The sequence below is a fragment of the Mobula hypostoma genome, chromosome 6, assembly GCF_963921235.1.
Source record: "Mobula hypostoma chromosome 6, sMobHyp1.1, whole genome shotgun sequence".
In the NCBI taxonomy this organism is placed as follows: domain Eukaryota; kingdom Metazoa; phylum Chordata; class Chondrichthyes; order Myliobatiformes; family Myliobatidae; genus Mobula; species Mobula hypostoma.
Window position 1 is genome coordinate 146,595,583 of NC_086102.1, and position 25,223 is coordinate 146,620,805.

At 38.5% G+C, this 25,223-nt stretch overlaps 1 protein-coding gene across 1 annotated transcript in view; it reads left to right on the forward strand.

Moving 5' to 3' along the window:
* The first annotated feature begins 1,474 nt into the window (after positions 1-1,474).
* The window catches only part of LOC134348479 (protein boule-like), a 116,467-nt gene continuing 92,718 nt past the window's right edge, over positions 1,475-25,223 (forward strand). The window contains exons 1-4 of the mRNA XM_063051929.1: positions 1,475-1,529; positions 8,653-8,805; positions 8,905-8,996; positions 18,436-18,490. Coding sequence (XP_062907999.1) covers positions 1,512-1,529; positions 8,653-8,805; positions 8,905-8,996; positions 18,436-18,490 — 318 coding nt within the window. The 5' untranslated portion in view covers positions 1,475-1,511. The remainder of the gene's footprint in view (positions 1,530-8,652; positions 8,806-8,904; positions 8,997-18,435; positions 18,491-25,223) is intronic.

A 25,223-nucleotide genomic window follows, 5' to 3' on the forward strand; every position in this document is an offset into this window, starting at 1 on the left:
CTGCAGCGTATTTTCAGTTACCCTGTTCAATCCTGATTTTTGGTGCTGTCTGTATGGACTTTGTACATGCTCTCTGCAAGCATATGGGTTTCCTCCTGTTCCAGTTTCTTCTTGCATCCCGAAGACACTTTGTTTGGCATGCAGACTGGCCATTGTACATTGCTCCTAAAGTGTAGGTAAGTGGTAAAATCGGGGTTGGGGAGATTAATTTATTGGGAATAGAGGGAATATAAAGGTGGGACGAAGGTTGGAATAGTGGAATGGATAGTTTAATGGTTAGTGTGGACTTGGTGGGCCAAAATGCCTATTTCCAAATGCCAAATGAAAGAAGTCAATCAGACATCTGATTTTATTGCTTCTTGAGCATTATTGCAGCTGTGCTCTAAATGGATAAAATCAGAAAAAAATGTTGGCATAATTCTGGTAATTGCACATTTGATAACATTGGAATGCTATGTCCCATCCTCACTTTTTTCCTACAGCATCCCAGTATGTTAATTTTGGAGCCAACAAGCAGCAAATAACAATTAAGGAAAATTTTGCATCTCCATCTTCACCTGATTTTTTTTTTGTTTCCAATGAATTAAGATTATAAAGCATAGGATTATCTTTGTACTGGTCCACCAGATCAGTTAAAAGTTGCATTTTGTGTTTCACGACATATGCCGGTGATAATAAAAGTGATCCTGATCCTAAAAACCGAATAATTTGATTATGTGGTCCATGTGCAGTTAATATGCATGTTGTACAGAAAAGAAGCTGTATTGGGAGGTGTTTGTATTCAAACAGTTTGATACATCTAAGTAAGAAGTCGTTTCAATTTCCTACTGAAGGGTTGTGCGACAACTGATACTTAAAGAGGAATGCTGGGCTTGGGAACTCAGAGCCCTACGATATGAGAGCAAAAGTTCAATGGCAGGCATCCTATAGTAGGGGAGAACTGCACACCCTGCGCTAACAAGACCTCGAAGCAAACTGCGACAATTATCTTCTGAGGAGTTGCTTGCTTTCTTTCCTCAACACAATTGCCCAGACAAATCTCTAACCTAACACGAGAGCCGCATATAGAATTCACGGCCGGCCTCGTAATTCACCCTGACAGTGAACTAACTGCAAGATGATTGACAACAGCAACAGTCACACGGTGCCTTGAGGAAAACTAACTGAAAAGAAAAATGCAGAACGCAGAAATAGTTTCTGATAAGAGAAAGAAAATCCAAACTGAATGCAAAGTTTCCAAGTTGCAAACGGTGGGAGGAGTGGGGGCAACCGCTGGCACTTGATGCTGTCAAGAATTTAAAAGGGATTTGATTGGTCTCGTGAGGTGGAGCCGGTTTCAGCCGCCCCTGATCTCCGGCTTGACGTGGTACAACCCGATAATTTAAGGTGCTGCCAATTGCCCACAAACCCAAGTACGCAACCAACAGGCTGCTTTTTTTTCTTTGCCTTTGAATAAAATAGGTACCACCCCACCAAAACCTTAAATAACTGAAGCTGACCTGCCTGAGCAGATGGATAGCGAAGGAGTGGTGAGTGGTGGCTGCGTGGGGAAGGGAAGAGAAGAGGGTGTTTGAGGGCAGGCTTGAGTTTGTTGTCCACGCACTCGGTGAGCGATTACGGGGATCAGGTTTGGCTTTCCACACTATATAACTAGCACGTCGGCCGCAGCGCCCTCGGCTCTCATGTGTAAACTATTTATAAATCAGGGCGAAGGGAACGACCTGTTGTTGGCCTCGCGGGCTCGGAGAAGCTGGCGAGGCGTGCCTGGCGCGGCATGGATAGCCACGCCACGAGTCTAGCTCGACGCCAGTGTGAATGAGGCGACTGAGACCTTCAGCATACTGTGGTTTTTATTTTTCTGTATGCACAGGAGAAGCTGTGGGATTCCAGTTTTCAATATTATCGAACTTTTTAACCCCATAAACGGAATCGGGCAATTCACGTTCAGGTAAATTTCAGTCAGAGTTAACACTCTCCGAAACTCTTGACTCGGGAGGATTTGAATGAAGAAATAATTCGAGGGACATGGGTGTTAAATTCAACTCCTGTGTTAGTGATTTTTTTCCCCCATAATAAACGACATTGCCCTCATTGACTATGGGAGTGCAACCAATGCTCCGGTTTTATTTGATCACTTCACTGGCGAAAAATATACAGAGGGGGTGTGAATTTTAACGGGCGAACTAAACTTGCCTGAGGTGGCCGTTTCCCGGGGAGGTCCGTGTTTGTGGGTATTTGCGGGGTGTTTTTGGGCTTCGGGGAGGGGGGTGGGGTGGCTGCGAGCGTCGTCCTCAAGCAGTTTCCCGCCTAAAGCCGTTGCGCGGGCGCGCTGGTTCCAGTTCTCGCCGGTTTACCCAGCCACCCAGCGCTGGCGGCGACTCGCCTGACGGTCCCAGGGCGCGGCTGCACACTGGGAGAAGAGAGAGAGAAAAAAATATATCTCGAACAAAATAATTGTTCTGAAAATTAAAAAAAAAACGTCGAATAGGTGCGGGTTTTGGTTTTAAATGGCGACGGGATAGTTCAAAAGATAGGGTGCTCTGCTGCTAATTGTAAAATGGAATGAAATTGTGGGATTAAAAACTAGATGTGCTTTTGGGGCGTGGGGATGCGTGTTTTTAAAAATTATCTTTAAGAATGAAATGATTTTTACACAGCGGTGGGGCCTCGGTCGTCGAGTTTATTGCTATTAGAGCGAGGAGCCGCGTGGGTGAAGTAACGGTTTTCGCGCTTCGTCGGGGCTTCCAGCAACGTTGCTGTTTGAGTGCCGTTCACTCACAATCCCGCCCGGCATGTATTACAAATATTACACCAAGTTCGCCCCTCAACTGCTAAATATCGTACTTTTACCGAAAAGCGTTTTAAGCTTGCTATGCAACAGGAAATGATGGATTTCCTTGAAGCTTTATAAATGAATTATACATGGTTCTTGAGAGTGTAGCAGGTGAGAGGTTTAGCAGGGTGCTGCAGAGGCTCATCTCTAGGCAGGTGAAGGGTATGGTAAGTAATGATATTGTAAACCAACGATTGAAAATTGTCGAATGAATCAAGGCACGGTCTTTTCATGGCAGAGATTTTATTCCTTTGTTCGAAAGAGCTGAAGTGAAAATACATATTTATCTTTGAACAATACTCAATTATTGAATGAGTGAGTTACAGCTTCTCCAATTCCAAGATGACATACTTTATGCATGCTTTATTTGTAGTATATATATGTAGCCATCATCTAGTTGGAGTGATAATATAACTTTCTCTAGTTAGATAATGTTTTCTCAAAAACCTAGAATTATACAAGGGTTATGGATTTTGGTTTATTCAGAGTGAATAAAACATAACCCAATACGTGTGGAAAAGCAAGTACTTTATATAACATGACTGAACACATCTATTATCATTTTTTTTGAATAATTATATCATGAATCTAAAACTTCTTGGGGGGATTGGATAGTATTGCCAAGATCTAACTAATGTGCTTGCCTCACACTACATCTTGAGATACACTTGGTTGGTCCCAGGGATTTAATGCATATTTATGTGCTTCAAGACTGCCAATACCTCTTTCATAACAATATTGATATGTTTCAGACATCACTGTTCTCTTGCCTGTGAATTCCCTAACTTCCACGTGCTTCTCCACAGCAAATACAGACATGAGGTACTCATTTAAGACAGGCCATTTCCTGTAACTCTTAAAGTAGACCTTACCTTTCCCCAGTTACTCTTTAGCTCTTAATAAAATTGTAGAATCTTTTAATTAGGGTTGTATTTTACTATGCACTGCCTATACAAAAGTATTTCTCCTCCTCCCCCCCCCCAACCAAGTTTTTATGTGTTACTGTTTTCTAACATTGAGTCACAGTGATTTAATTTGGCTGTTTTGACACTGATCAACAAAAAGACTTTTGTGTTAGTGAAAGCAGGTCTCTACTAAGTGATCTAAATTAATTACAGATTGCATAAGTATTCACCCCCTTTAAAATGACACACCAAATCATCATTAGTAAAACCAATTAGTTTTAGAAGTCACATAATTAGTTGAATGGAAGTCTGTTCTTGGAGACCTGTGTACAGTTAAGGTGTTTCTATAGATTGTAGTAAAAATACACTTGAATCTGGAAGTTCAAATTGCTGTTGAGTCTGTGTCCCGACAAAGCCTTCAGCATGAAGACAAAAGAACACCGTGCAACTCTGCAAAAAGATTATTGAAAAGCATAAGTCAGGAGATAGATAAAAGGAAATTTCCAAGTCACTATCCCTTGGCGTATAGTTAAGTCGAACATCAAGAAAATATGTGGCACAACTGTAAATCTGCCTAGAGCAGGCCATCCTCAAAAATTCTGTGATCATGCAAGGGGAGTAGTGAGGAGGCTATCAAGAGACCTGTGATGACTCAGGAGGAATTACAAGCTGAGATGGGAGAGACTGCATATAACAACTGTTGTCTGGGTGCTTCGCCAGTCACAGCTTTATGTCAGAGTGGCAAAGAGAAAGCCACTATTTGGGGGGGCGGGGGAGAAACTCACATGAAATCTCTGCTAGAATTTGCCAGGAAGCATGTGGAAGATTTTGAAGTCAGCAGGAAGCATTTCTGTGGTCTGATGAAACCCAAATTGAGCTGCTTGGCCATCAGACTAACACTGTTTGGCATAAATCAAACACCACACATCATCAAAAAAAAAACACCATCCCTACCCTGAAGCATGGCAATGACTGTAACATTCTGTGGGGAAAGCTTGTGAAGGTAGAGGATAAAATGAATGCAGCAAAATGCAGGGAAATTCTGGAGGAAAACCTGATGCAGTCTGCAAGAGAACTGCGACTTGGGAGATTTGTTTTCCAGCAAGACAATGGCCCCAAGCATAAAGCCAAAGCTACACAGGAGTGGCTTAAAAGCAACAAAGTTGATGTCCTGCAGTGGCAAAGTCAGAGTCCAGACCTCAATCCAACAGAGGATTTGTGGTTGGACTTGAAAAGGGCTGTTCACTCACAATCCCCGTGCAGTCTGACAGAGCTTAATAGTTTTGTAAAGAAGAATGGGGGGAAATGTGTCCAGATATACAAAGCTGATAAAAGACCTATCCACACAGTCAAGCTGTAATTGCTGCCAAAGGTGCATCTACTAAATACTGACTTGAAGGGGGTGAATACTTACACAATCAATTATTTTGTGTTTTATATTTAATTAATTTAGTTCACTTTGTAGAGATCTGTTTTCACTTTGACACAAAATAGTCTTTCTGTTGATTAGTGTCAAAAAAGCCAAATTAAATCCACTGTGATTGAATGTTGTAAAACAATAAAACGTGAAAACTTACAAGGGGGTGGGGTGAATACTTTCTATAGGCACTGTATATTCCAGGGATATCTCATTGCCCTTTTTTTGCACTCCTGATTTTCTAAATATGTATAGTCCTGCATTCCTTATTCCTCATGAGATTCACTTTATCCCAGTTGCCAATGCATGACCGACCACTACTTTCCTCTGAAACCACAATACTTTTAATCAACCAAGGTTGCCTAATCTTGCTAGCATTGCCCTTCACTCTGTATTGAGCATCCTGGTATTGAACTAATATATCTGACTTTTTAAAATCCTCCCCACATACCAGCTGCCCCTGTAACTGCAAATTAACCTTCCCCAGTTTAATGGCTTTTGCTTGAGGATTAATTTTATCTTTCTTGTATCCTTGAAACTAATGGAATTGTGGTTACTGTTCCCAAAGTGCTCCCCACTGTCACGTAAGCCACTTTTCCAGCCTCTTCCTGAGAAATGACCAAGTGTAATCTCTTATCTGCCCCAGGCATAATAGTTTAAACTCTACCCCATCTAATCCCTTAGCACCAAAGCAGTCCCAGTTAGCATTAGAGGGGTTAAAATCACTTGCCTATCACCACCTTGCTATCCTTAGACCTATTTGTGATTTCCTGACATGTGGTTCAGTAATTCCTGATAATTTTGTGGGGGTGCTATCATATCCCCTTCTTAATTCTAAATTGTACCTTTATGGTCTTGGTGTATATTCCACCAGAATATCCTTCCCAAGTTTTGTAGCCAGTGAATTATTAACAAAAAATTTTCTGATGGTGTTCATAAAATTATCAGATTGCTTCATGTTTTCTGAATCTGCAAACCCAACAGGTGAGTTAAACTGGACTAGATCTGATGTGAGTAACTAGCAAATTTAAAGAATTGCAAAAGAACCTATCTTTAATTCAGTCAGTCCTATTGCCATCGTTTTATTCATGAAATTCATTAATACTGACATATTTAAGAAAAACAATGTTAAAAATATATGTACCTGCATAAGTTTTGCAAGATACTGTTTTAGCTTCCCAAAACAATGACTGGTTATATCCATACAAAACACAGTTGTAAGTTTTTTTTTGCTATATCAGTTAAGAATTTATCTGTTAGGTGAACTTTCTCTATGCATTGGGCTTTGTGACCTCCCTGTTTTCCAGTTATCTACTGTGAATAGCCAGAGGAAGGGAGAAATTTAAATGGACTATGAGATGAGTTGGATAGGATAAAACCTTAATGATGCCTTGTGTGCTCTAGCAAAACATCAATTCAAAGTCAGTCATAGAACAATACCGCACAGAATGAGGCCATTCAGCCAATCTCGTATGTGCCAAACCATTAATCTGCCTAGTCCCATCAACCTGCTCCTGGACCATATAGCTCTCCATATTCCTCTCATCCATGTGTCTTAAATGTTGAAATTGACCCTGCATACACCTCTTGCACTAGCATCTCATTTTGCCAGTAAACATTTGACCTTTCACCCATAATCCATGACCTCTAGTTGTAGTCTCACCCAACCTCAGTGGAAAAAGTTTTTTGCATTTACTCTATACCTCTATCGAATCTTCCCACAATCTTCTATGTCTTGGGGAGCAAAGTCCTAACCTGTTCAATCTTTCCCTATAACTCAGGTCCTCAAGTCTCAGCAAATGTGCCAAAAGCTTTACTTGCAACCTTATCTACCTGTGAAGCCACTTTCAAGGAATTGTGGATTTTTGTGGCACAGTACAAATCACAAACAACCATCTTCAACCCCTCTGGCTGCTTCTGCAAAGCCAATGTCTAATCTAATTTACTACCTTATTTTGAATGCCACGTAACTGAACCTTGATCAACCGGGACCTTGTCGAAGGCCGTGCTAAAGTCCATGTAGACAACATCCACTGCCTTGCCTTCATCAACTTTCCTATTAAATTCCTTGTAAAACTATAAGATAGGTTAGGCATGAACTACCACACAAAGTCATGTTGACTCTAATCAGTCTATCCAAACACTCATATATCTTGTACCTTAGAATATCTTCTGATAACTTACTCACTACTGATGTCAGGCTCACTAGCCAATAATTTCCTAGCTTATTTTAAGAACTCTTCTTAAACAACACAGTATTAGCTATGTTCCAATCCTGCAGCACCTCACCTGTGGCTAAGGATGTTTTAAATATATTTGCTAGGTCCCCTGCACTTCCTGCACTAGCAACCCACAGGTCGAAGGGAACACCTTGTGAGGCTTTGCCTCAAGACAGCAAGCCTCTATATCCGAATCCCAAGTAAATACAGGTGCAAAAAAATCCATTGAAAATCTCCCTCATATCTTTCAGCTCAACACAGATTGCCATTTTGACCTTCTGGAGGACCAATTTTTGTTTTTATCCCTTGCTATCCTTTTGCTCTTAATATATCTGTATAGCCCTTGAGAGTCTCCATCACATTATCTGCTAGAGCAAACTCGTGTCTTTTAGCCCTCCTGATTTCCTCCTTGAGTGTTCTCTTGCATTTCTCGTACTTACCAAGTACCTCATTTGTTTCAACCTTCTTATACCTACTGTGCACCTTTTTTTTTTAACCAGGGCCTCAGAATATCTCAAATCAAGGTTCCTTTCTTGTTGGGACTTGTACTGATTAAGGAAGCTTTTCTGAACATATTTTACAAACACTTTCCATTATCTAGAAAAGTTCCAAGTAAATTTATTATCAACATGCGTATGGCTTCAAATACTAGAGATTCATTCTTGTGGGCATTCACATGGAGACAAAATGACCACAGACTATTTATATTCTGTTTTTATTTTATCAACCACAACATGTATTTGTATAAACCAGATAATGAAAATACTGAATTTAGAAATTGTCAGAGTAGCTGACAATGGTGTATAGTACCCACCATTAAAAGCAATTGACCATAAAATCTAAGAAGTAGGAATTTTATTTTTAACATAAGATTGAAAATAAAGACAAAGATTAGCTTTATTTATTACCTGTACATCAAGACATACATTGAAATGTGTCATTTGTGTCGACAACCAACACAGTCTAAAGATGTGCTGGGGGCAGCCTGGAAGTGTTGCCACAATTCTGACAGCAACTGCTATTCTACTGTGCTACCCAGGGTAGTGATGGCCGATCCCTGGAATTCCATAATTTTTTGTATTATGATAGACAAAGCATTTTATTAGTATTGTTAATTAGGATTTGAAAATTGGGTTTTATTTTCTTCCAGTCCACTTCTAAATTGGGTGAAGGGGAGTTTTATGACTAATATTTGCAAGACTGTTTTTGAGAATTGATTTCCTTAGAACACACTTAATAATTGTGAGTGGATTTTTTAAACTAATTTCTCTTTTACAGCAGCAAAATATTAATCTGCCACAAATGGATTCTGCATCTCCATCTCCCAACCCAGTTTCTCCAGTACCATTGAACAGTAACAATCCAACTAGTGCTCCAAGATTTGGAACAGTCATTCCCAATCGGATCTTTGTAGGAGGAATTGATTTTAAAGTTAGTATCTTGTACTCTTAGTTGCCTTCGTTTGTTTTCACCAAGTAAGAGATGTTGGATTCAAGACCATTTGTTCCATGCAACCATGTTTTTTTTCAGACAAATGAAAATGATCTAAAGAAGTTTTTCGCTCAGTATGGAACTGTTAAAGAAGTCAAAATAGTAAATGACAGAGCAGGAGTTTCTAAAGGGTAAGTAAGTATAACAGTTTGGAAGAGACTTTTATTCACTTCAAACTGGTATAAGGGATAATGGTAGATGGGGAATTGCGATTTTGTAGTCAGAGAATGTCAGAAATAGGTATGACAAAAGTTTTTGGTTATGGTTTCTCAACAATCCTAACATGATTTTTTAGGTATGTGTACTATTGATGGGAACTTTACAGACTGAATATCCCAATTAGGTGTTAACATTTCTGATTATATTGGATGCATAAATAATATTTTAACTAGAATATTAAAGTTCTCTACTTAAAATATTGAGCCAGATTAGAATCTATTTATTAAATAAACTTTGAACCGTGCTCTGGCTTAAAAAGGTTGTGTAAGAGTTTAGCTGATCAAACTTCAGTGATCTTCAGTTGCATCTGCGTAGATTGCAAGCAGTTCCTGTTGTTTTATGTACCAGTAAAAAATACTGAAACCACATTCTTGTTCACTATTGCATAAAGGTTAGTCGTAGTCCTGAAGGAATTTAAAAGTTAAAATATATTCATATTCACTTTGGGATGCTGAAAGAGTACATAATTTTATAAAAATTTACAAGAAGACAAGTTAAAGGAATTTTATTGGGGCTGTTCAAAATTACTGAACTTTTCACAGGATAAGTAAGTTTAAAATATTTCTAGTTTCAGAACTATCAAGTGCAAAGTAAAATTATCAAAGTACATATGTTTCCATATCATCATCATCAGGTGCCGTGCCCAGCTTGAGCTTTGACTGCTATGGCCCCCACACTCTTGTTCCGGGTCAAGTGGATCAATTCATTGGTATTCATTTCCAGTTCTCTGGCTGCTGTCTCCATCATCATTTGTCTTTGTCTTCTTCCTCTTGCTTTCTTCCCTTCAATCTTTCCCATAATTACCATGCATTCTAACTCCTCTCTCCTAGTCACATGTCCAATGAAGTTACGTTGCCTTTTCATGATCTCATATATTATTTCTCTTTTTCTGTTTGCTGTGTTCATGACATCCTCATTAGATATTCATTTCATCCATGATATTCTTTGCATCCTCCTCAAAAACCACATCTCTGCTGCTTCAATTCATTTCCTCATGTTACTGGATATTGTCCAACATTCTGAGCCATATAACATAACTGGATAAACGTAACATTTCAGTACTCTGAGGCGGGTTGTCATGCCTAGTTTAGTATTGGTCAGTATACTCTTCAGTCTCATAAAGATGTCTTTTGCCATCCCTATTCCTCTTTTGATGTCCATGTCGCACCTGCCATCTGATGTCACCCAGCTTCCTAAGTAGCAAAAGTTCTGTACTTGTTTTATGTCTTCCCCGTTTATTCTCAGCCTGCAGATAGGATTCTCCTTTTTGGATATCACCATACATTGTCTTTTTGCAATTGATAGACCCATTTTTGCACTTTCTTCAACAACTATATCAATTAAGTTTGTAGTTCTTCCTCCATACTTGCAATTAACAGTGTCGTGTATATCTGAGATTATTGATGTTTTCACTGCCAACCAAGATGTCTTTTATTTTTTGTAATATTGTTCACTGTACACATTAAATCAGGGGAGAAAACACCCTTGTCTAACGCCTCTCTTGATTTTTGTAAACTGACTCACTTCTCCATCTATTCATACAGCGGCAGTTTGTTCCCAGTACAGATTTCTGATTAGGCGGAGGTCTTTCAAATCTAGATCTAGAGTTTTCTGTAGTATTTCAAGTAACTTACTGTCCTTCACTTTATCAAATGCTTTTGTGTGGTTGATAAAACAAACAAATCTTTTTACACTTGAATAGCTCATTCTAATAGTATCCTTAACATAAATATTGTGTTTCTTGTACCTTTTGTCTTTCACAAAACCACATTGTTCTTTACCTATTTCAGCTTATATCTTTTAGCTCTTGTCATCAAAATTCTTAGAAGTATTTTGGTGATATGACTCAATTAAACTTATGGTCCTATGTAATTCACATTCTGTTGCTCCAGGTTTCTTGGGAAGAGTGATTATTTACTGATTTTTTTTTCATCTCTTGTATTATTTCAGTCTCATAAATGTCATTGATTAAATCAGTAAGTTTTTCAATTCCATAATCTTCAAGGGTGATAATTTGTTCGATTACTAATTCATCAGGACCTGCTGCCTTTCCTTTCTTCATCTTATTTATTGCATTACGAACTTCAGATTTTAAAATACTTGGACCTTCAACGTTTTTCTTAATTTCTGGTTTTTCGTCTTGATTGTCTTCAAACAATTCCTGAATATATTCAGTCCATCTGTTCATAATCTCATCTTTTTCCATGATAATGGTATCGTTCTTTGCTTTCAAACATCCACCTGAAGAACAGAGAAGCTTTTTACCAGTGATATTCTTGATTTGTTGATGTAACCTTTTTGAATCAGTAATAGGGATTCTTTCTATTTGCTCACATTCTTGGTTCAACCATTCTTCTTTGGCTTTTTGACATAAGCTTTTAACTTTTTTATCTAAGGACTTATATTCTATAGGATTCGCTTTCTTCTGTCTCCTTTCTTCCATTAGATTTTTGATTTCATCTGTCATCCATTTATTCTTTGTTTTTTTTCTTTTTTAGGAATCACTGACTTTGCTGATTCTACCAAGGCATCCTTTAGAGAGTTAAATTTCATTTCTACATGATTGCTATCATCTTCAGCAGATTGTATTTCTAGACTTTGAAATCTATTCCTTACTTCAATTGTAAATTTTTGCCTTAACTTTTCTTTAATTAATTGCAAGTAGTCAAGGGATTGTTCAGGTTTTTGCTGCTTTAGTTTTTTAAGTTTTACTTTTATGTGACATACTGCTGGATTATGGTCACTATTACAGTCTGCACCTGGATATGTTTTGTATTGAGTCACTGAGTTTCTAAATCTTAGGTTTATAGTAATAAAGTCAATTTGATTTCTAGTGTTATCACCTGGACTTTTCCAGGTTCACAAGCATCTTGGATGGTTTTTAAAGTAGGTATTCATAATGACGTGATGATTCATCTTGCACCATTCTACCCATTTCTCACCTCTTCCATTTCTTTCCCCTAGTCCAAATTTTCCTATGGTATTTCCATCAGCACCTTGTCCTACTTTAGCAGTTAAGTCTCCCATGACAATAACAATATCTTGAGATTTGCATCCATTCTTTGCTTGTTCAAGCTCTTCATAGAATTTATCTATATCCTCATTTGTTCCACCTGCATAATTGCTAAATCAAATGGTTGTCCTCTGAATCTAACAAGGAGCACTCTTTCTGATACTGTCCAATGTCCTAAAACACTTTTTGGCATGTTTTCATCCATAAGAATTCCTACTTCTTTAGTATGGGATGTTCTACAAGAATAAATTAGTGGTTTATTTTTATTCTGACATATCCCAGCACTGTTCAACAAACTGGCTAATTCCCATCATGTTAATCTTTAGTCTTTCCTTTTCATTTATAACATTGTTCAATCTTCCTGCTTGATATAGGGTTCCTACATTCCAAGTGGCAATAATTTTCTTTTGTGTTACTTGAATTTTATGAGCAGTAGCTTGATGACGGTTGGGGATCCCCTGCTGACCAGAATCAACCCTACTGAGCGAAGCATCTTCAGAATTGTCTTGAAGATCCCCTTGACGCTGTTGTTGTGTGATACATTTTGTGAGTTTGACCATGGTTTTCTTAGCAAATAGATTCTAGGAAGCCTAGTATCTAGCAACGGTGGTTTGCTATTGCCTACCATTGGACGAACTAAAGAAATTGCCATTTCTCTTCCCAAATGTTCATCCGCCTGTACTGTAGCCGTTGACATTTGAGGTCCTAGCTCATCTGCCTTCTCCATCATTAGTTCCGTTACTGAACCTGCTGGATCTGCCATTGGCCTTCGCTCATATCCTGAGCAGGAACCCTTGCAGGTGCTGCCGTTTCAGGTCAGGGTGGCCCTGAGAGCAATGAATAAGGGGTAACTCCACTTTCCCCAAAGCTTTGAAAGTCCCCAATCAGAGCCTCATCACTGGTTGCAGTTTAGAGTTATACCCAGGACATATGTTTCCATTTACTGTTTTGATAATTAATTTTCTTACAAGTGTGTATAGGCAAAAAGACATACAATAGCTCTATGAAATCTATGCATAAACAAAGACTGATAACTAATGTGCCAAAGAGGATAAATTGCAAATAATTTGTAAAAAAACTGAGATCATGAGTTGTAACGAGTCCTTGAAAGTGAGTCTGTAGATCATAGAATCTGTTCAGAGTAGAGATCAGTACAGAACAGAGCGTATGCACATTGATTTTTGAGCCTGATGGTTGTAGGGATATATATATATATATATATATATATATATATATATATATATATGTGTGTGTGTTGCTGAACCTGATGGTGTGGGACCCAAGGCTTCTGATCGTGGCCTGGATGGTGGTGGTCTTTGAATGCTGCTTTCTCGTGGTAGTACTCTATGTGTATGTACTCTTACGGTGGGGAGAGCTTTATCAGTGATGTACTTGGCTGTATCCACCGCTTTCCGTAGTGTTTTTGTTCCTGTGCATTGGTGTTTCAGTACTAGGCCTAATAATTCAGTTTATTGCTCTTGTAGACAACATTGAGCCAAAATCTGGCTCAGTAGTACAGATAGTAGAGCTGCTGCTTTGCAGCTTCAGCAACCTAGATTCGATATTGACCTCTGATACCATCTGTGGAGGTTCAGTGTTCTTTCTGTGGGTTTCCTCAAGGTGCTCTTGTTTCTTCCTACATCCAAAATTTTTAGACTAATAGGTTTATCGGTCACACTAAATTATTCCTAACATGGAGGTGAATGGTAAAATCTTGTGGCAAAGGTGTGGAAAGATTTTGAGTAGAACAAACTTGGTTTTGGGAGGATAAGTGAAATGATGGAAAGGCCTACGTAGAGTGGGCGTGGAAAGGATGTTTCCGAAAATACGGGAATCTAGGGCCAGAGGGCACTTTCTCAATACAAGGGCATCCCTTTTGAACAGTTATGAGGAATTTCTTTAGTCAGGAGGTTGTGAATCTGTGGAATTCATTGCCACAAATGGCTGTGAAGGCCAAATTATTGGGTGTATTTAAAGCAAAGGTTGCTAGAATTTTAATTAGTAAGGGTGTCAAAGGTTATAGGTAGATGGCAAGAGAATGGGATTGAGAGGGAAAATAAATCAGCCATGATCAAATGGTAGAGTAGATTCAATGGGCCAAATGGCCTCATCCTGCACTTAACATTTTATGGTCTAAAATGAATGCTTACAGGTTGAGTTGATTTATTGAGCCATGCATTATTCCTCTTACTCAACTCGGATCTAATATTATCAGTATCTTTGGCTGCATCAACATCTGCTGTCAATGTTTTTAAAGAACAGCAATTGCTATTTTGCCATCATGCCTTTTTCTTTAGTTTCCTGGTTTGTCATAATCAACTTGTATTCCCTGTTTTTGTAATTTGCATTTTTCAGATTCAAGATCTTGGTTTCACATTGAATATAAGCAAAGCACTCTATGCACACACACTTGTGGTGTACCTTTGCTGGTACAGCCCATCATGCCCATACCAACTCAACCAGTGCAAATCATAACCATGCTAATTTTTTTACCTTGGTATATAAAGTTGAGAATAATAGGGCCACTTGGAGAAGAATCATTTTATTATTTAGAAATATGAAATTTTAAGATTCAGTTTTCCTGCTGGGAAGGTGGCAAATGTGTTGCTCTTCAGACAATTTAAATAACTTAATAACAAAAGGATGTAATTCAGACTGCACTAAGAATTAATCTAGAACAGTTTCTGCAAACTACACAACCATGTAGCAGATTTGGATCTAGCATGTTTTGAGAAGCTATTGTCTTATTTAAAAAGTAAAGTTGGAGTTCATTGGTTTTGAACACTGCAAATGCAGCCATCTAATGGTGATGTAACAGGAATACGGAAAATTGATTTATCTCGTGTGACTAGACAAGAATATTTTTGTGAACTAATTGGAATTTTTTCAAGATAGTTCGAGGGCATTTGTCAAAACAATACTTTTGGATTTGTATCATGAGAAATTATAGGTATTGACGTGAGAAGATAGCATTTTGGTTGACATTTAATATCTCAGATCATGATTTTTTTCCATCAGAGCACTTCAGAACAACATTCATAGTGGGGTAAACATTTTTAATCTGTAAAAACTGATTTGAGAATTAACAAGGTTTTTATTGGCTTTTACAGTTGGAAAAAAACAAGAAGTTAATTGGTTTAATGCATGCTATGTGAGTGTAGTAATGATTTTTGGGGGGTAGGAACTCAACTGAAAGAAAAAGTGAAGGTTAATGCTGTGTAAAACTTAAAAGATTTGGATTAATAGTCTCCTGTAGGACAAGAAATATTAATCAAGTGTAGTGAAAAGGTTTTTACTTCTCAAAAATCTGTGTAACAATGTTCATGGGCTTAAAGCAGAGGCAAAGGATTTGGAATTCTGATTATTCTAGTACCTGATAACTTCACAGTGGACTGGGCAAAAAGGAAAGATTACTCCTGATGAAGGGTCTCAGGGTCTCTTGGCAGTGAACTCTGCTTTGGACCAAGTCAGGTCATTTCTGATATTGACCCCGAGGAACTTAAAGGTTTTGACCTGTTCCACTTGCGCACCACCGATGTAAATTGGGTCGTGTGGTCCTTTTGGTTCTAAATTGAAGGTATGAAGGGTGGGAATAGTTCTGTGAAAGCTGACTGTTCTCCAGTGCCATCCCTAAGTCGTCAGTTTTTCATGGTAGTCTTGACAATGGATGTTAGTAGCTTTTTGAACATATAGAGTTAATTAATACATCTGAATCTGTTGCTTTCCAGAATCTTGCACATGGGTAAGAGTAGTAGATAACAATGGGAGCATGGATTATAACTTGGACTTCGCTGGTTTGCATAATTTTGTTCCCATGTGGTACATTGGTATTGAGTTATTAAATAAGCCTGTCAAAACCTGCAATATATTGATGGCTTGCATTGGTAAATATGAATATTTATTCTATTTTTGTTTATTTACTGCAGCAATTTTTTTTATTCTGAAATCATTTTTGGACTATGAGTCATGCTTGCAAATATAAACTGGAATATGGTAGTACCTTAAAAGAACCACACAAGTAATGGATCACTACAAGAGATCTATTATGTCAAATGAACATGTAAAGCTGCATTCCAGCTTCAACAAATTGAAAATGTGCTATAGACATCGATGTATAACCTACTACCAGATGCTAATAGCAAGCATTTTTCTTCCAATTATTTAGTTAAATAGAAAATACGTGGTAATACAGAGGTGTAAAAGTACCATAGTAATTTGCAAAATCAAACTGCTTGAAATATAAGGCAAAATCTCAGAACCACTTCTGGATGAAGGTAATGATAAATTTCATCAATGCATCAGCATTGCTTCTGTCCGTCCGAACAGGTGAACATTTGAGATCAAGATCCGCAGAAAACTCACTCTGCCCATGACAAGGATCCAGTGCAGTCTTCCTGCTGACCCAGATGTACATTATGAGGTTGAAAAGATCTGCCAACTGTAGAACCATGTCTGCACAGCACAGTAAAACTTTGTAGTGAGGAATTTCGGAAACACATTCACAGCCTTGCCTTTCTCATCTGGGAACAGATGGACATGACAGAAAGCTCCATGTCATGATAGTGATTATAATCAAAAAGGAGACAAATCTGAATGTACTAACTCCCAACAGGGAAGCTGTCAAAATGCACTTCAATTGCCTTCGATAGGCTCACTGAATCATTGTTTTGTCCTTCAAAAAGTAAAATGAGTATGATCTTCACAGAGAGACAATGCAAAGCAATAAGCAGCAAATATTATACACCTATTTATAGTATGAAACCTAGGAAATGTTTTTATTATAGTTAATACCTTGAAATATGTTTTGTGTGTGGAGGAAAAAAATACCGAAATAAAAACAACTTTATTCATGTGAAAATTTGTAATTTGCTTAACAATGAAGTTGTGACTTTGCCCTACAGGAGCTCACACCAAGAGATTACCAGAATATTTATAAAATTGTAAAATAATTTACTCCAGCAAATTGCAGAATTATTTCTTCCAATTTGAAGATCAGTCATCTTGCAGGGTTCAGCAAGGTTCTGTTGGTTTTGAGGAGGTTAATAAGGACAGAGGCGTTAAATGGAGTGGCTAATTACCAAAGTATATTTTTTTTATAAATAAATTGTGGATTCTTCGATTTCTGGTCTATTGGGTTAAAATGTTGCAGTCATTGGACTAATTACCAGTGGTAACAATTCACCAGGAAGTAATCAAGCTAGAGTCTGGCACAGTCACAACAACTTGGAGCTGAATGCTCTCAAAACAGTGGAGATACATATTGACTTCAGGATAAATATGCCTCTTCTCCACCCGCTCATTATCAACAACTCTAAAGTTAGCACTTTCGGTATTCAGGTTCCCGGGCAACATTATTTCACAGGACCTCATGTAGGGTAACCCTATCTCCTGAACTAACAAAAAAGGCTTGGCAGAGGATGTGCTTCTTGCAGAATTTAGTAAAATTCTATCTTCCTCAGAACGTACTGGAGCAATTATAGAGAGCATCCTCCATATCACCCATTAGTGTCTGGTTTGTTGCAGCATCCTCTCACAATAGTGGAAACTTTTAAGAAACAGTGAGGTCAGCAGAAAATATCCGTGGCACCAGTCTACCATCATTGTGGATACTAGCCACCCTGTAAACTGTTTTTCCAACAACTCCCTTTTGGAAAGTACTGTAGGGCTGTTAAAACAAAAACTGCATGCCATCTTAAAAGTTTATTCTAGATAGCCCACCCCACCCCCCTCTCTCGCCATAATCACTACACTGTACTTTAAACACTTCACACCATTTCTTACAATGCTGTTTACATGCAAATACATATTGGTATTTATACACATTTCATTCCACATGATACTTTAACCTGAGCCATCTTGGCCAAAACTTTAGGTATGACTTAAAGTGAGAGTGTTGTATAAGTACAATCAGAAGATTTCATGTCCAGTGTGATGATTGTTGTTCAAATATGCTTAAATATGTGATTCCCTTTCTTTAATGGCAGAATATTACTCTAAGATGTTGAAATTGCATAACAAATGAAGATGAAGGTGTACTTACACTTTAAGAAATAATGTGTGGGATAAAATCTTAGATCTGGTCTAAGAACATTAACAGCATTTTATCGCCTTTTATGCTTAATACACTTTTTTAAAGTTTTTCTGCTGAAGCCATCTATCTTTTATACCTACAATTTATTTTTGAAATCGATCATGATCGACTTAGAACTATATCAGATCAAATTTTAAAAAGTGAAATGTCTTAAGTTTTCAGAAACTAGTGAATAATTGTTTCTACTTTTGTTCCTTGAATCTGTCACATGCATCTAAATTAATGTATAGCCTATACTTTCCTTCAGATATGGGTTTATTACCTTTGAAACCCAAGAGGATGCTCAAAAAATTTTACAAGAGGTAAGAGCCAATAATTTTAACTTCATGTAATTTTGCTTTAGTTGTTTTCCATCTGTTCATGTTCCAAACTAAAAATTGACCTAAGAAGAGAGAGTTTGGAATATATTTCTTGTAGGAAAATATTAAAGTGTGTATTAAACTGATGAAGAAAATACTTGGTTTTTCGGTATCATAGAGTATATAATACTTAAGCATTGTCAATCCATTTTTTTCTTGTTTAATCAAGTTGCACTTTTAGATCTTCAAAATAAGAAAAGACCAAAATAACACCAGGATATTTATTGGCCACTTGAATCAATAACTTTCTTATATCACCTAAGAATGTCATAGGAAAGATTGCATTATAAATTACCATTGCTTTTTACAGAATAATATTTTCTTAAAATATTCCCTGTAGTACTTAGGATATTCAAGTATCTCTAAAATTAAATTGTCAAATTATTGGATAGTCATTGCAGGCAATCATGATTTGATGATCGCTCTGATTGTTATAATATGCTTAAATATGCTCAGTTGCCACTTTATTAGGTACTTCCTATAATTAATAAAGTGGCCACTAAGTGTATCTTTATGACCTTCTGGTGCTGTGGCCTACCCTGTGCCCCACTTTTGTAATGCATGGTTATTGGAATTACTATCACCTTCCTATCATTTAGGACCAGACCAGCCAGTCTTCTCTGACCTCTCTCATTAACAAGGTGTTTTTTCCCACAGTACTGCCACTCACTGGATGTTTTTATGTTTTTCGCACCAACCTCGAAACTAGAGACTGTTGCACATGAAAATTCCCAGCAGATCAGCAATTTTTATACTACTCAAACCACCCTAGCTGGCCCAACAATCATTCCACAGTCAAAATCACTTGGATCACATTTCTTCCCCATTCTGATGTTTGGTCAGAACACCATCTGAACCCTTGACCATGTCTTAATGCTTTTATGCTTTGAGTTTCTGCCACATGATTGGCTGATTAGATTTTGCCAATTGTGAGCAGGTGTACCTAATAAGGTAGCCTCTGCGTATATTCATTTATTTTCATTAAATTCTTACGTAACAACATCATCACATCAGACCAGCCCCTTAAAGCTAATTCCTAACTCAGTGTCGGTGGTTGTGAATTATGTACATTTTCGCAATTGTTACCCTACACAGCCTGTGGAGCTTGAATGAGCCACCCAGCTCAGGTCCTGTGTTCCATGGGTGGAGGAACCACAAGTGCCTCTGGCTCAACTAGAGGTGCATTGAAACGGTCATGATCATGTTGTGATGCCAGGGGCATGGCAGCGGAATACACCAAATCTTGGTGGGCTAGTTTAAGGAGATCTTCTAAAATATGCAGGTTTACCCCTCTTATCTATGATGTCTTTTTTCACCATTCCAAGATGTGGAATGGGCCATCATAGGGGGCCTAAGGGGATGTTGGTGTGCATTATGGTGGACAAAAACAAACAAGGCAGAATGTAGGTCATCAGGAACCCAAGAGTGCTGTACGCCATGATGGGAGGTAGGAATAGGTGAAAAGAAACTGAATTTTTCTGAGAAGGCTGGAATGCTGTGGAGAGGCCAACCAGGCATCATGGCATCAGGAAAGAAATCACCTGGCACTTGTAACAGCTGACCATGTACCAACCAACTCAGCCCCAGCAGGACCCATAGGAGACAATCATGCCAACACTCATTGGTCAGAGCAGCATTTAAGAAGCGGTGAAACCACTTGCATAGACCATTGCAACCCAGAGGTTTGAAGTGAATTAGGGACCACAGTCAGAGGAAATATCAGATGGGATGCCAAACTGACTCAGAAGCTGGTGAACACCCAAGCCATATCTGTAGCCGTCATCAACGCTAGAGGGATGACCTCCAGACAGCTGGTGATCCAATCCACCATTGTAAGAAAGTGTGTGAAACTGGGGGTGGGGGAGGACCATGAACGTCCACATTAACATGGTCAAACTGTCTCTCAGGGACCTCAAAAGGTGCCACTGGCTTCTGAACATGACAGATAATTTTTGAAAGTTTTTCCCCCATTGGCACTACACAAACTGCATTCCAATCATGTATGTCCTTTCTGAGGCAGTACCAAACAAACATTAGTGCAACCAGTTTCTGTGAGGCCTTCCGGCCTGGATGCCGAGGCCATGTATGGAGTCGAAAACTGTCCATCTCCAGTTTGCGGGCATGATGAAATGAGGGCAACCAGTTGAGACATTCCACAGGAGAGAGACACCAACACACAAGTATAAATGCTCACAACAGCGTAGCCCATTTGCGTAGGCTACGGCGTAAGCTGGTACGCACAAGTATAAATCAGCCTTTAGTCATCCCCTATGTGTACAGTCTCAACAGCTGGCCATGAGAGGCAATCAACCATGGCATTATTTTACCCCTTGATGTGTTGTATATCTGTTGTGAACTGGGATAGGTAGACCTGATGGCTTTGCTGCCGTGCAGACCGCATCTGACATTTTGGCCATCACGTGCATGAGGGGTTTGTAGTCAACAAGTGCTGTGAAATGGCGACTCTCTAGAAGAAAACAAAAATGATGGACAACCAGATAAGAGTTAGAGAAGCGCATGGTCAAACGTGCTGTACTTCCTTTTGGGGGAGGGGGTGGAGCTGCCAATGCAAAAGGCGAGCAGCTGCCACATGCCTCTGAACAGCTTTTGGTACACAGCACCCATAGCAATATTTATGGTGTCAGTAGTAATGGTTGGGGAGCAGGAGTGCCAGTAGGGTCGTGTTAGATAGAGTTCATGTGGTATTGTCATATTCTCTGGTCACGTCTGCTGTCCAGTAAGCACTTGATTAGGGCTATTGCCTTTAAGCGTGCAATACAGGGAAAGCACAAGTTCAGCAGCTTGTGGAATGAAGCTGTGATAGAAATACACCATACCTAAGAACTCCTGTACTTGTTTAGTAGTGTGGGTAGTGAGAAATCCGTAGCAGCAGCTATCTTTGATTGAAGGGGTTCACACCTTATGCAGAGATGCGATGGCTTAGAAAGTCAATGAAAGTTGATAACCCAGTCTGACATTTCGTAGGGTTAATAATCAACCCGTGTTGGCTTAAGCATTCAAAGTGTGTGGGGATGAGATACGTATTCGAATTTTGGCACACTGGCGATGAGTATGTCATCCAGGTAAACAGTAATCTCAAGTCTTTTAATATAGCATCCATCAGCCGTTGAAAATTCTGCACTGAATTTTTTTCAGTCCAAACTGTACAAAAACTCAAAAATGCCAGCCAGGGTTATCATGTCCCCCAAACACACAGGCATCTGATGGTAGCCCCTAACTAGATTTACTTTGGGAAAACTTTTAACTTTCCAGATAAACATGCCAAAAAGTCTTGAATGTGTGGAACTGGGTAATAGTCAAGGGTGGTCTCGTTAAGGTGTCAGTAATCACCACATGGACAGCAACCACCATCAGACTCTGGGACCATATGAAGGAGTGAAGCCCAGGTGCTATTTAACAGGCATACAGTGCCGAATCTTTACATGTTGGCAAGATCAGTCTTCCTCGTTGCCAGCTTTTCTGGGTCCAGTCCATGTGCGCAGGCTTGGACTGGCAGGCTAGTTGTGAGAACGTGGTGCTCAACCCCATGTTTTGTGACTGTCATGGAGAAAGTGGCCTTGGTGAGGTTTGGGAATTTGCCTAGCAGTTAAGTAAACTCACATGCAGTGTGAATGCACTTGACCGATTCATAGTCCTTGATGTCCACAAGACAGCAGTTCTTAAGATTGATGGACAGTCCTTGGGCACATAGGAAATCAGCACCAAGCAGAGGTCTAGGCACTTTAGCCAAGACAATGAAACAGAGTGTCATCCATCATGTCCCCTAAGCCTGGATCTTGCTGTCATTGGTGATCTCTGGCAAAATTTTGTCACTCTTTGCCTTTTCATTGATATGTAATGCTGACGGCACACCTCCTTGAACACCGTGTCACCCTGAAAGGGTGTCCTTAATGAACAATGGACAACCCTGGCAGTTGGAACCCACGGTGTTCAAACCTCTGATGTCCCAACGCACTGGTACTGTGGAAGCTGTGAGGTGGTTGGCACTTCCTAGCATTTGTACCAAAATTTATCATTTTCAGGCGGGTGTTCAAGGAGACTCAGCTCTCACAGCCGGGTAACTGCTGAGTGACTCTACCGCGTGGTAGAATTAGGTGTCGTTGGTGGAGATTTCTTGCAGAGTGAGTTGGGCCTTGGCTAGTACAAACCAAACAACGGCTTTTTTCTCCCAAAACTCTGGCAGTTTCAAAGCGACTGCATTGGCCGACACGCTCGATAACTCTGGAATCGTTCTAGAGCATCGGGAACACCATTGTAAGTTTTTGCAAATAAAACAAATGTCAAGGCGGATCGACACGATGAAAGAACACAGGTACAACAAACACAATAAAACAAGCAATATTTTCTTAAACTTTATACTCTTTATTCATAGCATGCTATTTGGGAAGTTACAGACTGATCTAAAGAGCCAGTCCGGACACTACCCCTCCCCTGAATCACAGTTCTTCACAATTTATAACATTGATCATCATATACGCAGGAAATCTAACAATTACGCGAGTGAAGACAGTTTTAGAATAGTTTCGATCACATGTTAATAGTTTCGATCATATGCTAATATACTATTAGATGTAAAATCGTCATTGGTTAGTTATAATTATTTTCTGCCAAAGCTATCCTGGATACAACATCAGTTCCTTATATTGACACCTTCCCCTTTCTCTTGAACGTTCTGTCCCCTATGCTATCCTTCCCATATTTAGTTATACCTTGAGATTTCCCTTCAATCATCCTTCAAAATGCTTTGGTATGACCTGATAATTTCTTATTTGAAACTTTATCTAGCATTTTCAGAGAACAATGTCTAGTATGTCACCTGTTGCTGGGTAGGGTTTTTTCTGACTTGCCCAGTGACAGTAACATAAGGTAATTGATCATTGTTCTTAGTCTATACCCATATTTACCTATCCCTATACTCTTATCACAAAGTGATGTTTTTTGTTTAATGAAAGCTGCAACACATTTTATTGAACTCCAAAACCTAAATTTAAACAAAAGCATACTAAAAATTCTTGCATCATCACGACAGACCAGCTTCTTAAAGTGAAACCCTAACTCTTATGTCGGTGATTGTGAATTATGTACATTTCTCCCAGTTACATTACCCGACAAAGTAATTTGTTTCATGGCAGAATATTCTTCGAGGATGTTGAAATTGAAAAGTTGACATTGAAACCTGAAGTTTTGAGTTGTGAGTAGTTTTGTTATCCATGAAAGGGAACATAATGAATTAATGAAACTATGGCATTGTATTAAATATGGATTTTATTAAGGAAATTAGATAATTTGCATTCTGAATGTGATGTTTGCTCTTTGAAGTGATACTTAAAAGATTTTATAACAAATTTGGCATCATTGTGTTAATGGTAGGTAATGGAAAAATAGAAAGTACTGGTACCAATATTTAATCATATGCCATGGAGTCATTTTTTCTCATTCTATTCAAGTGACTGCTGAGGTCACTTGTACAATTCTAATTCACCAAAAAAAACTTCGAAGCAGAAAAAAATCGGGAAGAAAGCCTTTTATGCTTTCAAAGATGCTCCAATGTTCCAGATACAGGTAACCTCTAATTAACAGCTGTTAAAGTGACAGAAACTTGCCCTTGCAATATACACTTCATTTGAAATACAAAATAAAATTTGCTTTTGTAGAATTTGTGTGTAATGGATAGATGGATGTACACAAAGAAAAATCAACTTTCCTTTATTAACATATGTGCAAATGTATATTGTTGACAGAAAATTGCGGTAGGGAATATTTTCTAGCAACTCAATCCAGATTTCAGTAGGTGGGTTTACTTCTAATTTGTTTTAATTCTGTAGAATCTGTAGACCAAATAGCTTATAGCAAATATTTGCGTCAGGCTGCTATTAAAACGTGTTAAACACCATTATCTTCTCAGTACGAATCAACGAGCTTCAAAACTTGTGCCTATACAACTCTTCACAACTGGATTCTTGACTTCCTTGTCAGCAAACCACAGTCAGTACATATTGGTAATAACATCTCCTTGCTGACAATCAACAAAGGTGCACATTAAGGATGAATTGAATTGACTTTATTTCTTTCTTTTCAAATCCTTTTATTGTTATACAGAAAAAATAACAAGTACATTGAAGTAACAACGCAATGTCTCAAAAAAGTCATTATCTTAAAGATTGGAAAAAAAATTCGTGATAACAAAAAAAACCTACTAAGCAGAAAAGTGAGAGAAAAAAGAACCCATTAGGTGTACAACCCCGGAGTCATGCGTCATACAAAAAGCTTCTAAAAATAAACATCAAACTGCCAGCAAGAAAAGAAAATATACTAAAAAATTTACAATTGGATCATGGAAAAATTATATCAATTAGCTCAAATGATAATAACAAGCAAATGAGCCCCATCTTTTCTCAAAATCAAATAAAGGTTCGACTTCTAATTTTCTTCAAACTAAGACATAGCATCACTTGAGAGAACCATTGTGACAAAGTGAGAGCTGAGGTATCCTTCCACTTCAACAAAATGGCCCTCCTAGCTATCAATGCAATAACATGTTCGTCAGACACAAATACCATGAATATTTTGAGGAATTATTCTAAAAAGCACAGTTAATTTATTAGGTTGTAGATTAATTTTAAGTGCTTTAGAAATTGTTGAAAAAAACCAACTT